Source organism: Vanellus vanellus (genome assembly GCF_965231255.1).
Source record: "Vanellus vanellus genome assembly, contig: HAP1_SCAFFOLD_2252, whole genome shotgun sequence".
Lineage (NCBI taxonomy): Eukaryota > Metazoa > Chordata > Aves > Charadriiformes > Charadriidae > Vanellus > Vanellus vanellus.
The window spans coordinates 180-14314 of record NW_028128766.1 but is presented as its reverse complement, the minus strand read 5'-3'; the positions used below and the strand labels follow the sequence as shown (position 1 = coordinate 14314).

The window sequence follows — 14135 nt, the reverse complement described above, 5'->3', positions numbered from 1 at the left end:
CACACCCACCCCTGTCCCACACGTCCCCCCCATATCCCCCCCCCCGTCCCCAGTGCCCCCCATGACCCCCCATGACCCCCCGTGTCCCCCCGTATCCCCACGTCCCCCAATGTCCCCGTGTCCCCCCATGACCCCCCGTGTCCCCCCATATCTCCATGTCCCCCCCACGTCCCCCCGTGTCCCCCAACCCCCACAATATCCCCCATAGCCCCCTCGTGTCCCCATTTCTCCCCTGTCCCAATGTCCCCACATACCCCCATGTCCCCCCATGTCCCCCCACGGCCCCCATGTCCCCCCATGTCCCTGTGTCCCCAATGACCCCCCATGTCCCCCCGTGTCTCCAATCCCCCCACGTCCCCCCCACCCCCTCTATGTCCCCAATGTCCCCCCCACGTCCCCAATCTCCCCCATATCTCTCCATGTCCCCAATGTCCCCCCATGTCCCTGTGTCCCCCTGTGTCTCCAATCCCCCCACGTCCCCCCCATGTCCCCCCCACCCCCTCTATGTCACCAATGTCCCCCCCATGTCCCCAATCTCCCCCATACCTCCCTGTGTCCCCCCATGTCCTCATGTCCCCAATGTCCCCCCATCTCCCTGTGTCCCCAATGTCCCCCCATGTCTCCCCCATGTCCCCCTGTGTCTCCAATCCTCCCACGTCCCCCCCATGTCCTCCCACCCCCTCTATGTCCCCAATGTCCCCCCCATACCTCCCCATGTCCCCATGTCCCCAATGTCCCCCCGTGTCCCCATGTCCCCCCCCATGTCCCCCCCATGTCCCCCTGTGTCTCCAATCCCCCCACGTCCCCCCCATGTCCCCCCCACCCCCTCTATGTCCCCAATGTCCCCCCCACGTCCCCAATCTCCCCCATATCTCCCCATGTCCCCAATGTCCCCCCATGTCCCTGTGTCCCCAATGTCCCCCCCGTGTCCCCCCATGTCCCCAATGTCCCCCCGTGTCCCCATGTCTCCCCCATGTCCCCCTGTGTCTCCAATCCCCCCACGTCCCCCCCATGTCCCCCCACCCCCTCTATGTCGCCAATGTCCCCCCCACATCCCCAATCTCCCCCATAGCTCCCTGTGTCCCCCCATGTCCTCATGTCCCCAATGTCCCCCCATCTCCCTGTGTCCCCAATGTCCCCCCATGTCTCCCCCATGTCCCCCTGTGTCTCCAATCCTCCCACGTCCCCCCCATGTCCTCCCACCCCCTCTATGTCCCCAATGTCCCCCCCATACCTCCCCATGTTCCCATGTCCCCAATGTCCCCCCGTGTCCCCATGTCCCCCCCATGTCCCCCTGTGTCTCCAATCCCCCCATGTCCCCCCCATGTCCCCCCCACCCCCTCTATGTCCCCAATGTCCCCCCCCACGTCCCCAATCTCCCCCATACCTCCCCATGTCCCCACGTCCCCAATGTCCCCCCGTGTCCCCCCATGTCCCCCCCACCCCCTCTATGTCCCCAATGTCCCCCCCACGTCCCCAATCTCCCCCATATCTCCCCATGTCCCCAATGTCCCCCCACGTCCCCCCCACGTCCCCCTGTGTCTCCAATCCCCCCCCGTCCCCAGTGTCCCCCATACCTCCCCGCGTCCCCCCCCGTGTCCCCAGTGCCCCCCACCTGCTGCACCAGGGCGTCCTCGCTGAGGCCGGGCGGGGGGACGCTGCGCAGCCTCTCCATGGTCTCGTACATGCCCTGACAGCTCCGCAGCTTCTCGGGGGTGCCCAGCGCCTGCCGCAGCAGCACCAGCCCCACCCGGAACATGATCTTCACCCCTGGGACGGGCACAGCGACGGGGGACGTCCGTGGGGGGAGGCGGGACACACGGACGGCACGGGGGCGTGAGGGCGTGGGGCGCGGGGACGCGGGACGGGGAGGTGGGACGCGGGGACGGGACGTTGGCGTGAAGGTGTGGGGGGTGGGGACGCGGGATGGGGAGGTGGGACATGGGTATGGGATGGGGGAGGTGGATATGGGATGGGGGATGTGGATATGGGATGGGGGAGGTGGATACGGGAGGTGGGACACAGATATGAGATGTTGGCGTGAAGGTGTGGGGGGTGGGGACGCGGGATGGGGAGGTGGGACGTGGATATGGGATGGGGGATGTGGATATGGGACGTTGGCGTGAAGGTGTGGGGGGTGGGGACGCGGGATGGGGAGGTGGGACGTGGATATGGGATGGGGGATGTGGATATGGGACGTTGGCGTGAAGGTGTGGGGGGTGGGGACGCGGGACATGGGACATGGAGGTGGATACAGGAGATGGGACGTGGATATGGGACGTTGGTGTGAAAGTGTGGGGTGTGGGGACGCGGGACGGGGAGGTGGGAGGTGGATATGGGATGGGGGATGTGGATATGGGATGGGGGATGTGGATATGGGATGGGGGATGTGGATAGAGGAGATGGAACGTGGATATGGGAAGTGGGACATGGATACGGGACATTGGCGTGAAGGTGTGGGGTGTGGGGCTGCGGATATGAGGAACACGGAGATGGATGAGGCACACGGGGATGGATGAGGCACACGGGGATGGATGAGGCACACGGGGATGGATGAGGAACGTGGGGATGGATGAGGCACACGGGGATGGATGAGGAACGTGGGGATGGATGAGGCACACGGGGATGGATGAGGAACGTGGGGATGGATGAGGCACACGGGGATGGATGAGGAACACGGATGAGGAACGTGGGGATGGATGAGGCACACGGGGATGGATGAGGCACACGGGGATGGATGAGGAACACGGGGATGGATGAAGAACACGGGGATGGATGAGGAACGTGGAGATGGATGAGGCACACGGATGAGGAACATGGGGATGGATGAGGAACGTGGGGATGGATGAGGAACGTGGGGATGGATGAGGAACGTGGGGATGGATGAGGCACACGGGGATGGATGAGGCACACGGAGATGGATGAGGCACACGGGGATGGATGAGGAACGCGGGGATGGATGAGGAACACAGGGATGGATGAGGCACACGGGGATGGATGAGGAACGTGGAGGTGGATGAGGCACACGGGGATGGATGAGGCACACGGGGATGGATGAGGAACGTGGGGATGGATGAGGCACACGGACACAGAACACGGATGGGACACGTGGAGGCAGACACGCGACGTGGATGAGGGACGCGGGTGAGGAACGGGAGGCGGCCGTGGGGCGGGTGGGGAGGGTGTGGCCAGGGGCCCCGCCCCTACCCTCGCAGAAGAACATGTCCCAGACGCGCAGGACGGCGGCCCAGGGCAGGCTGCGGGCGAAGATGCACATGAACCACTCGGTGAGGTACAGCACCGGCTCCACGCGGAAGCGCCGCAGGTGCCGGTGGGCGGCGGGGGCCGCGCGCCGCAGCAGCGCCCCGAACACCTCCCCGTCCAGCTGCACCGCCTCCTGCGGGGCACAGCGGGGCTCAGGGGCGGCCCGGCCTCGCCCACCGCCCCCGCGCCCTCGCCAGCCCCCGCCGACCACCGTTGAGCCCCACAGAGCTCCACGGGCCTCCATTGACCCACACAGACCTCCATTGAGCCCCACAGAGCTCCACGGACCACCGTTGAGCCCCACAGACCCCCACAGACCTCCATTGACCCCCACAGAGCTCCATTGAGCCCTACAGACCTCCACAGATCACCGTTGAGCCCCACAGACCACCATTGAGCCCCACAGAGCTCCATTGACCCCCACAGACCTCCATTGACCCCCCCAGAGCTCCACGGACCACCGTTGAGCCCCACAGACCACCATTGAGCCCCACAGAGCTCCATTGAGCCCTACAGACCTCCACAGACCACCATTGAGCCCCACAGACCACCATTGAGCCCCACAGAGCTCCACGGACCACCATTGAGTCCCACAGACCACCATTGAGCCCCACAGAGCTCCACGGACCACCGTTGAGCCCCATAGACCACCATTGAGCCCCACAGACCTCCATTGACCCCTACAGACCTCCACGGACCACCGTTGAGCCCCACAGACCACCATTGACCCCCACAGACCTCCACAGACCACCGTTGAGCCCCACAGAGCTCCACGGACCATCATTGACCTCCACAGACCTCCATTGAGCCCCACAGAGCTCCATTGACCCCTACAGACCTCCACAGACCACCATTGACCCCCACAGAGCTCCACAGACCACCATTGACCCCCACAGAGCTCCACGGACCATCATTGACCTCCACAGACCACCATTGACCCCCACAGAGCTCCACGGACCACCATTCACCTCCACTGACCCTCCACAGACCATCATTGACCCCCATCACCCCATGTAGACCCCTATTGGCCTCCATTGATCCCTACTGGCCCCCAGTGACTCCTGTTGGCCCCCATTGACCCCCGTTGACCCCCATCACCCCCCATTGACCCCCATTGATCCCCATCACCCCATGTTGACCCCTATTGGCCCCCATTGACTCTTACCGGCCCCCATTGACCCCTATTGGCCCCCATTGACCCCCACCGCCCCCCGTTGACCCCCATCACCCCATGTTGACCCCTACTGGCCCCCATTGACCCCTACCGGCCCCCATTGACCCCTGTGCGCCCCCATTGACCCCTGTTGGCCCCCATTGACCCCCACCGCCCCCCGTTGACCCCCATCACCCCATGTTGACCCCTACTGGCCCCCATTGACCCCCACCGCCCCCCGTTGACCCCCGCTGACCCCCATCACCCCCCGTTGCCCCCCGCCGCCCCCCGGCCCCTCACCAGGCCGGCGCTGTAGTAGCCGGGCAGGTACTTCTCGCAGATCTGCACCAGGCACCAGAAGGCTTGCTGGGGGGGGGAGGGGAGGGGGGGGTCAGCGGGGGGGAGGGGAGGGGGGGGGTCAGTGGGGGGGAGGGGAGGGGGTCAGCGGGGGGGACCCCGGTTGGTCTGCGGGAACACCCCCTCCCCCATAACCCCCATCCCCCCCCCCCCCGGCCCCTCTCCATCCCCAATTTCCCCCCGACCCCCCAGCCCCACGGTGCCCCCCCGCGCCCCCCAGCCCCACGGTGCCCCCCCCGACCCCCCAGCCCCACGGCGCCCCCCCGCGCCCCCCCCGCGCCCCCCACCTCGGCGGGCATGTGCATGAGGAGGACGGCGGCCACGGGGGCCTGGGCCTGGCAGTAGCCCTCCTGCGGGCGGTAGACGGTGTACGCCTTCAGGATGCGGTAGAGGTCCTGCTGCCTGCGGGCGGGGCCGGGCGGGGCCGGGGCGGGGTCAGCGCCACGCCGGGGACGGGGCCAGGGAGGGGGAGGGGCGCAAGGGGGGAGGGGGAGGAGGAGGAGAAGGGAACGGGGCGGAGTGGGGAGGGCAGAGGGGGAGGAGCCAAGGGAAAGGGGGAGGGGCTGAGGGGGAGGGGCTAAGGGAAAGGGGGAGGGGGCAGTTGGGAGGGGGAGGGGTCAACCCAGAGGGGGAGGGGCCAGCCCAGGGGGGAGGAGGCCACTGGGAAAGGGAGGAGCCAGTGTGGAGGGGGAGGAGCCAACCCAGAGAAGGAGGAGCCAACCCAGAAAGTGGGAGGAGCCAACCCAGAGAAGGAGGAGCCAACCCGGAAAGTGGGAGGAGCCAACCCAGAAAGGGGGAGGAGCCAACCCAGAAAGGGGGAGGAGCCAGCTTGTGGGGGGAGGGGCCGGCCCAGAGGGGGAGGGGCCAACCCAGGGGAAGGTCAGAGCCACTGACAAAGGGGTATACCCACTTGGGGGCGTGGCTACATAAAGGGGGGCGTGTCCACTCTGGGGTGGGTGTGTCCACCCGGAGGGGGGCGTGTCCATCCCAGAAGGGGGCGTGTCCATCCCAGAAGGGGGCGTGGCCACCCAAGGGAACCCATTCATGGTCCAGCCCTGGAGAGGGGGATGGGGGATGGGCGGGCCCAGAAGCGGGCGTGTCCCCAGGATGGGGCGTGGCAGGGCGTGGCGGGGCGTGGCCTACCCGTGCCCCCCGCGGGCGGCGAACATCTCGTGGAAGGGGAACTGGCGGTGGAGGTCCTTCTCGATGGCGTCCAACCAGCGCGCCTCCCCCGGCTGCCGCTCCAGCTCCTGCGGGCGGGGCCGGCGTCAGCCCTCCCCCGGGGCCCCGCCCCGCCCCACCCCGCCCCACCCCGGCCCCGCCCCACCTGGAAGAGCCCGGGGTTGCGGTCCAGCAGAGCTTTGCTGTCGGAGAGGAGCTGCCAGGCGCGGGCGCGCAGCGAGGAGGGGATGCCCTTGCGGCAGCGCAGCTTCACCTGCCCCACGGCGCGACCCACGGCGGGACCCACGGCGGGGCGGACCCACAGATGGAGAGATCCACGGCGAGACCGGAGGATGGAGAGAGCCACAGTGAGACCCACGGACAGGCAGACCCACGGACAGACCCCCAGACAGACCCCCGGACGGACCACGGACAGGCAGACCCATGGATGGACCCACAGTTGGACCCACAGATGGACACACAGACAGATCCCCGGACAGACCACGGACAGGCAGACCCATGGACAGACCCACAGTTGGACCCACGGACAGACAAACTCATGGATGGACCCACAGACAGACTCACAGATGGACCCATCGACAGACAAACCCATAGAAGGACACACAGACGGACCCACAGACGGGCAGACCCACAGATGGACCCGCGGACTGACCCACGGCCCCCCACTGTCAGGCAGACGCAACCCCCACAGCCTGCCGTGGGGCAGGAGGAACCCCCCGACCCCTCTATGGGGCAGGAGAAGCCCCCCAAGGTCTGCCGTGGGGCAGGAGGAACCCCCCGACCCCTCTATGGGGCAGGAGAAGCCCCCCAAGGTCTGCCGTGGGGCAGGAGGAACCCCCCGACCCCTCTATGGGGCAGGAGAAGCCCCCCAAGGTCTGCCGTGGGGCAGGAGGAACCCCCCGACCCCTCTATGGGGCAGGAGAAGCCCCCCAAGGTCTGCCGTGGGGCAGGAGGAACCCCCCGACCCCTCTATGGGGCAGGAGAAGCCCCCCAAGGTCTGCCGTGGGGCAGGAGGAACCCCCCGACCCCTCTATGGGGCAGGAGAAGCCCCCCAAGGTCTGCCGTGGGGCAGGAGGAACCCCCCGACCCCTCTATGGGGCAGGAGAAGCCCCCCAAGGTCTGCCGTGGGGCAGGAGGAACCCCCCGACCCCTCTATGGGGCAGGAGAAGCCCCCCAAGGTCTGCCGTGGGGCAGGAAGAACCCCCCGACCCCGCTATGGGGCAGGAGAAGCCCCCCAAGGTCTGCCGTGGGGCAGGAGGACCCCTCCCCTGAGGTTCCAATGGGGCAGAGAGACCCCCAGAGCCCCTTTATGGGGCAGAAAGACACCCTCAGGTCTCGCTATGGGGCAGGAGAACCGCCGCAGAAGCCCTTATAGATCAGAATAATGCCCCCAGCCCTGCTGTGGGGCAAGAGACCACCCCCCAAGACCTGCTATGGGGCAGAGCAACCCCCAAACCCCTCTACAAGGCACAAAAACTGCCCCCCGACCCCAATATGGGGAGAAGAACGCCCCCAGGACCTGCCATGGGGTGGCAAGAACCCCCCCCCCCATCTGCTACGGGGCAGAAGGACCCCCAGAACTCCCTCCCAGACACAGACAGATCTCCCCCCCCCCCCCCAAAACGCACTATGGGTCACGGGGGGCCCCCCGCCGCCGTGGGGCAGGACCCACCTTCTGGTAGCGCCGCGAGAGCCACTTGTCCCAGTGGTTGAACATGTCCAACCACTTCAGCTCCCGCTGCCGCGCCACGTCCACGGGCACCGCGCTCTCCCTGGGGGCGGCGGGCGGTGGGTGGGGGTCCCCCCAGCCCCACGGCTCCCCCCAGGCGCCCTCCCAGACCCATAGCGAGCCCCCCCCCCTAAAGCCAGCCCCACGTTTGGGAGGTCCTGACACCTCCCAGCCCCATAGCGAGCCTCTGCCCCCACCCCCAGCCCCACATTGGGGGGTCCCAACACCCCTCAGCCCCACATCTCCCCCCAAGCACCCTCCCAGCCCCACAGCGAGCCCCCCTGCCATCCCCCAGCCCCACATTGGGGGGCCCCAACACCCCTCAGCCCCATGTCTCCCCCCAAACACCCTCCCAGCCCCACAGCGAGCCCCCCTGCCATCCCCCAGCCCCATATTGGGGAGCCCCAACACCCTTCAGCCCCACATCTCCCCCCAAGCCCCACAGCGAGCCCCCCCCCCTTAAAACCCATCCCCACACTTGGGGGTCCCAGTCACCCTCCCGGGAGCCCAGCGGTGCTGGTGGAGGGGGGGAGGACGTAGCGGACCCCATGGAGGTGTCCCAGCCAGGGAAGGGGGACGGGGACGGGGGGAGCCCCATTTTGGGGGGAAACGGCCCGTTCTGGGGTGACTCACGGCGCCTCGCTGTACTGGCTGCCCCCCAGGAAGCCGTAGCGGTCGGTGCGGCGGTAGGAGGGTCCCGCCACCTCCGAGTCGGAGCCCATGGAGCTGACGTCGTCGGGGAAAGGACCCGCCAAGGACTCCAGCGTCCCCGACAGGAGGCTCACCGAGTCCAGGTCCCCCCCCCGCGGGCCGGGGATGCCGGGGCCCAGGCTGCCCTGCGACCCCCGCCCCCCCCCGCCGGCCCCCGCCGGCCTCCGCTCCCCCGGAGAGCCCGACGCGGCCGCCGCCGGCGCTGCCGGGGCCTCCGAGATGGCCGACGAGGAAGCGGCGGGGGTCTCCAGCGCTGCCCGGGCTGGCCGTGGCTCTGGGATGGCCGCCGCGGAGGTCGCCCCGGGCTCCGCCTCCTCGCTGGCCACCGTCGGCCCCATGTTGGCCGCTGTTGATGCTCCGTGGGCCACCGTTGGCCCTCCGTCGGCCACTGTTGATGCTTCGTGGGCCACTGTTGATGCTCCGTCGGCCACTGTTGACCCTCCATGGGCCACCGTTGGCCCTCCGTCGGCCACTGTTGATGCTCCGTCGGCCACTGTTGACCCTCCATGGGCCACCGTTGGCCCTCCATCGGCCACTGTTGACCCTCTGTGGGCCACTGTTGATGCTCCGTGGGCCACCGTTGACTCTCCATGGGCCACCGTTGATGCTCCGTGGGCCACTGTTGACTCTCCATGGGCCACCGTTGATGCTCCGTGGGCCACTGTTGACTCTCCATGGGCCACCGTTGATGCTCCGTGGGCCACCGTTGATGCTCCGTGGGCCACCGTTGATGCTCCGTGGGCCGCCGTTGATGCTCCGTGGGCCGCCGTTGATGCTCCGTGGGCCGCCGTTGATGCTCCGTGGGCTACCGTTGACCCTCTGGTGGCCGCTGTTGGCTCTCCGTTGGCCGCCGTAGACCCCACGTTGGCTGTTGTTGACTCTCCATTGGCCCCCGTTGACCTCCTGTGGGCCTCTGGCTCCTCGTTGGCCACCGTTGGCCCTCTACCGGCCTCCGCCGCCCCTCCGTTGGCCGCCGCTGACCCCACGCTGGCCGTGGCCGCCCCCAGGACAGCGGCCGATGACCTCCCGGGGCCTTCTGCCTCCTCGTTGGCCGCGGCTGACCCCGCGCCGGCGGTCGTTGGCCCCACATCGGCCTCCGTCGACCCTCCATTGGCCGCCGCCGCCACGCCCGGTGCCTCATTGGCCGACGCTGTGGGCGGGGCCGACCCCGCCCGGGCCTCCGCCGCCGCCCCGGCCTTGACCCCCGGCGACCCCTCAGCGGCCTTTGACCCCGCGGGGGCCCCTTCGGGCACCCCGTTGGCCACGGGGGGGGTGGGGGAGGCGGGGGCCATCTTGGGGCGTGGCCGGGGGGGGCGGGGCGGGGGCGCGGGGGGCCCCGTTTCCATGGCGACGAGCGGGGGGTCGCCCCCGGGGCTGGCGGCGGCGGCGGCGACCCCGGCCCCGCCCTCCCGGCACCGCCCGCTGCGCGCGCAGCCAGCCCCGGCCAATGGCGGCGCGGCACCGCCCCCCGCCGCCCAATGGGAGGGAGGCGGTGGGGGTGGGCGGGGGGCGGGGCGGCGCGGGGCCGGAAGGGGAAGCGGCGCGGGGGGGAAGCGGCCAATGAGGGAAGGAGGGGGAAGCGGCGGCGCGCGGGCGGCGGCCAATGGGGCGGGGAGGGCGGGAGCAGGGGAGGGCGCGGCCAATCGGCGCGCGGCGAGGGGGGGACGGGCGGCGGGAGCGGCCAATGGAGGCGCGGCGGCGAGCGAAGGAGGGACTAAATGAAGCGCCACCAATCAGCGGGCGGCGGGGGCGACCAATGGGAGCGCGGGACGGGCGGTGCGGCACCCGCGGCCAATGGGAGCGCGGGGAGGGTGCAGCGCCGCTTCCGGCCAATGGGAGGGCGGGGCGGGCGGAACGGCGCCGCCGGCCAATGGGAGCGCAGAGCCGACTGCGCGGCCAATAACGGGGCCGGGACCGCTTTAAGGAGGCGGAGCCAGAGTCCTGTGACGTCTTTATTGACTGTCGCCGTTGCCCGGCAACCGCTCCCCCCCACCCCACCCCCCCCGCGCCTCACCCCACCCCCACTGCCACCCCACCACCCGCAGCTGATTGGCCGCCGGCGGCCGGGGGGGCGTGGCCCGCAGCCCCGCCCACTCGCCCCCTACCCGCAGCCCACGGGGGGTGGGACCGCCGCCGGGCCCCGCCCACCCACCCCGGCGGGGGCGGGGCTTGTCCTCCGTAGGGGCGGCCAGCCCAGTCCAGCAGCTCCGCCCCCTGCCCCTCCGGGGAGGCGGGGCTTCGCTGTAGCCCCTCCCACTCGTCCATCAGGGGGCGTGGCTTGTCCTCCGGAGGGACGCACCCCTCCTCTGAGGGGGCGTGGCCGCACCGTTGCTCCTCCCACGCCGGCTCCAGTGGGCGGGGTTTGTCCGCCGGGGGGGCGTGGCCAGCCCAGACCCCCCCATCAGCACCCCTTCCCTCTGAGGAGGAGGCGGGGCTCAGCCGTGGCCCCTCCCACTGCTCCCCCGAGGGGCGGGGCTCTGTTGGGGAGGCGTGGCTATGCTGTAGTCCCGCCCCCTCGCAGAGGAGTGGGCGGGGCTCCCCCACTGGCGCTTCATTCATGCGCTCTCCCCTCCACAGCCCCTCCCGCAGGGGGTGGAGCCTCTCAGGGAAGGCGTGGCCGCCCCGTGGCCCCGCCCACTTTTGCCATAGGGGGCGTGGCTCACCCCCCAGGGCTTCATTCATCTCCTCCTCTCTGGGGCTGCCCCCCCCCCGGGGGGGTCCCCCCCCCCCACGGTCCGTCCCGCAGCGGGTGGAGCTCCTCCCTCGAGGCGTGGCCACCCGGTAGCTCCTCCCACTTCCCCTCTAAGGGGCGTGGCTCAGCCCCGAGGGCTTCATTCATGTCCTGCCCTGGGGGGCTGCCCCCCCTTGAGGGGGTTCCCCCCCTCCACGGCCCCTCCCATAGCGGGTGGGGCCGCACCGGGGAGGCGTGCCCGCTCCGTAGCCCCTCCCACTTCCGCTCCAAGGGGCGGAGCCCGCCGGCGGGGCCGTGGACGCGCTGGTGTCGGGCCAGGGTGGAGCTGCGGGCGAAGGCTTTGCCGCAGCGGGGGCAGCGGTAGGGGCGGGCGCCGGTGTGGGCGCGCTGGTGGACGGCCAGGTAGGAGCTGTCGCCGTAGCTCTTCCCGCAGAGGCGGCACTGGAAGGGGCGCTCGCCTGAGTGGGTGACGCGGTGGCGCAGGAGGTGGGAGCTCTCGGCGAAGCGCTTGCCGCAGTCGCCGCAGGCGTAGAGGCGCTCGCCGGTGTGGGTGCGGTGGTGGCGCGCCAGGTCGGAGCGTTGGGCGAAGGCTTTGCCGCAGGCGCCGCAGCCAAAGGGCCTCTCGCCCGTGTGGCTGCGCTGGTGCCGGATCAGGTGGGAGCTGAGGCCGAAGCGCTTCCCGCACTCGCCGCAGGCGAAGGGACGCGGCGGGGGGACGGCGGGGGGAGGGCGGCGGCGGCGGCGTGGCACCGCGGGGGCGGCGGCGGCGGGGGCGGGGATGCCAGCGAGGGGACGGGGCGGGGGAGGCGGCTGCGGGGAGGGGGAGGGGGGGTCAGGGGGTCACCATGTTCCCCCCGTCCCCCCTCTGCCCCCGTGTCCGCCTCTCTGCTCCCGTGTCCCCCCTCCCCATGTCCCCTCCCTCTCCCTGTGCTCCCTCTGTCCCCTCTCCCCATCCCTGTGTCCCCCCCGTCACTCTCTCTGTCCCCACGTCCCTCCTTCTGTCCCCGTGTCCCCCCCTCTGTCCCCCCCTACGTCCCCCCGTGTCCCTCACACCACCCCCCACGTCCCCTCCTCCGTTTTCACACCCCCTTCCTGTCCCCACGTCCCCCTCTCCGTCCCCGTGTCCCCCCTCCGTGTCCTTTCTCCCGTCCCTGTGTCCCCTCTCCCTTTCTGTCCCCACGTCCCCCTGTGCGTCTCTCACACTGTCCCCACGTCCCCCTCCCCGTCCCTATGTCCCCCTCCCCACTAACACGTCTGTCTGTCTGTCTCCAAGTCGCTCTTCGTGCCCATCTGCCCTTCCCCCGTCCCTTTTTCTGTCCCCACGTCCCTCTCCCTGTCCTCTGCCCGTCCCCCTCCCCATCCCCACGTCCCTTCCTCTCTCCCCACAGCCCTTTCCCCCCTTGTGCCCCCTCCCCATCCCAACCGCCCTCTCCACGCCCCTCCCTCTGTCCCTATGTCCCCTCCCTCCATCCCCTCCCCCCTCCTGTCCACCCCCCGTCCCCCTTCCCCACCCCCACGTCCCTCTCTCCATCGTTGTGTCCCCCTCTCTGTCCCCACATGCCCTTTTCTGGCCCCTTTGTCCCCCTTTACCCTCCCTGTACCCCCCTCCCATCCTCCTCTCCCTCCGCCCGTCCCTGTCCCTCTGTCCGTCCCTCCCTCCCTCCCCGTCCCCACATCCCCCCCCTCACCAGCGGGGGCGCCCCCGGGCTCCCCCCCCTCCTCGCTGCCCCGGGGTGGGGGGTCTCGGGGCTCCTCGGGGGCGGGCAGCCGGGACCCTGTGGGGTGCGATTGGGGGGGGGGGTTGGTGTCAGTCCATGGGGTACACACCGTGTGGCTTGGGGACCCCCTAAACTGCTCAGAGACCCCCCCACAGGCTAAAGGATTCCCCCCACGGGGTAAAGGACCCCCCCAAAGGCTCAGGGATCCCCTCAGGATCTCAGGGACCCCCCCAAGGGGCTGAAAGAACCCCCCCTGGTGTGATCAGGGTCCCTCTTATGGGCTCAAGGACCCCCTCCAGGGCACAGGACGCCCCCCCCCGGGGTCCCCAGCCCTTACCGGGAGGGGGGGCGGTGTCCCGCTGCAGCTCCTGGGGGGGCTCACCCAGCCCCCCCCACTCCTCCATGGCGGAGCCCCCGGCACCGACAGCCCCCGGCCCTGGGGGGGGGGGGGGAGGGGTGAGCCGGGCCCCCCCCATCGCCCTGAGACACCCCCTCCACATAGCCCCAGGGCCCCCCCAACCTATAGCAGTGTCCCCTCAATCCATAACAGACCCTCCTCCCCAGCTCCAGCCCCCCCCATCTATACCAGGGATCCCCCCCAGGCTATGCCATCCCCTCCCCCAGCCCCAAGGACCCCCCAGTCTATACCAGTCCCCCCTATAGCCCCCTCCCATCCATAACAGCCCCCTCCCCCAGCTCCAGGCCCCCCCATCTATAGGAGGAACTCCCCGTGGCCCCCCCCAGTCTACAACAGGGGCCCCCATAGCCCCAGTCCCCCCTAATCCATACCAGTCCCCCCCTACCCCCAGTCCCCCCCATCTATACCAGCGCCCCCTAAACCCCCCCAATCTATACCACTCCCCCCACGTCCCCCCCCCCAATCTACACCGCCCCCCCCAGGCCTCTGCCCCCCCCCCCCCCAGGAGAACCCCCCCGCCCCCAGACCCCACTCACCCGCCGTCGGGCCCCCTCCATCCGTCCCGACCCCCCCCTCCCCCCCCCGCCGCCCCGCGGCCGCCGGGCCCGGCCAGCCGGAAGCGCCGCCGTTATGCCCGGGGACTTCCGGAACGCCACTTCCGCTTCAGACCGTTTCCCCCCCCCTCCCTCCCACGGGGCCGCTCTAGCCGGCTCGGCGGACCGCGCGCCTCCCCAGCCGTTGACCCCTCCTCCGCGCGCCGGCACTCTATGGTGCGGGGTGGGCGGGGCGAAAGGGGCGGGGCGCGCCGCAGGGCGGGCTGCCCATTGGCCACCGCCGCCCGCGGGGACTACGCCTCCCGTCGTCCCTTGCGCCGCCGCCGCCATTTTGCGTGGGGCGGCGGGCCGCCCGCC

At 70.3% G+C, this 14135-nt stretch overlaps 2 protein-coding genes across 3 annotated transcripts; both read right to left on the bottom strand.

Moving 5' to 3' along the window:
• Nucleotides 1-1577: 1577 nt before the first annotated feature.
• LOC309684065 (uncharacterized protein) lies at nt 1578-9791 on the bottom strand (the record flags this gene model as incomplete). Its single annotated transcript, XM_082500026.1, has 8 exons — nt 8319-9791; nt 7629-7728; nt 6102-6209; nt 5918-6024; nt 5062-5176; nt 4718-4783; nt 3208-3397; nt 1578-1770 (listed from the first exon to the last, which is right to left on the bottom strand). Coding segments are annotated over exons 1-8 (2303 nt in total), but the record flags the coding sequence as incomplete, so codon positions are not given.
• Nucleotides 9792-10420: 629 nt separating this feature from the next.
• LOC309684066 (uncharacterized protein) lies at nt 10421-13844 on the bottom strand. Of its 2 annotated transcripts, XM_082500027.1 has the most exons (4): nt 13761-13844; nt 13144-13242; nt 12777-12863; nt 10421-11898 (listed from the first exon to the last, which is right to left on the bottom strand). In XM_082500027.1, exons 1-4 carry the CDS (start codon nt 13779-13781, stop codon nt 11071-11073), a joined length of 1035 nt encoding a protein of 344 aa, XP_082356153.1. In that variant the 5' UTR covers nt 13782-13844; the 3' UTR covers nt 10421-11070. The 2 variants fall into 2 exon arrangements, with proteins under 2 accessions (XP_082356153.1, XP_082356154.1); XM_082500028.1 differs by lacking the exon at nt 12777-12863.
• Nucleotides 13845-14135: the final 291 nt, after the last annotated feature.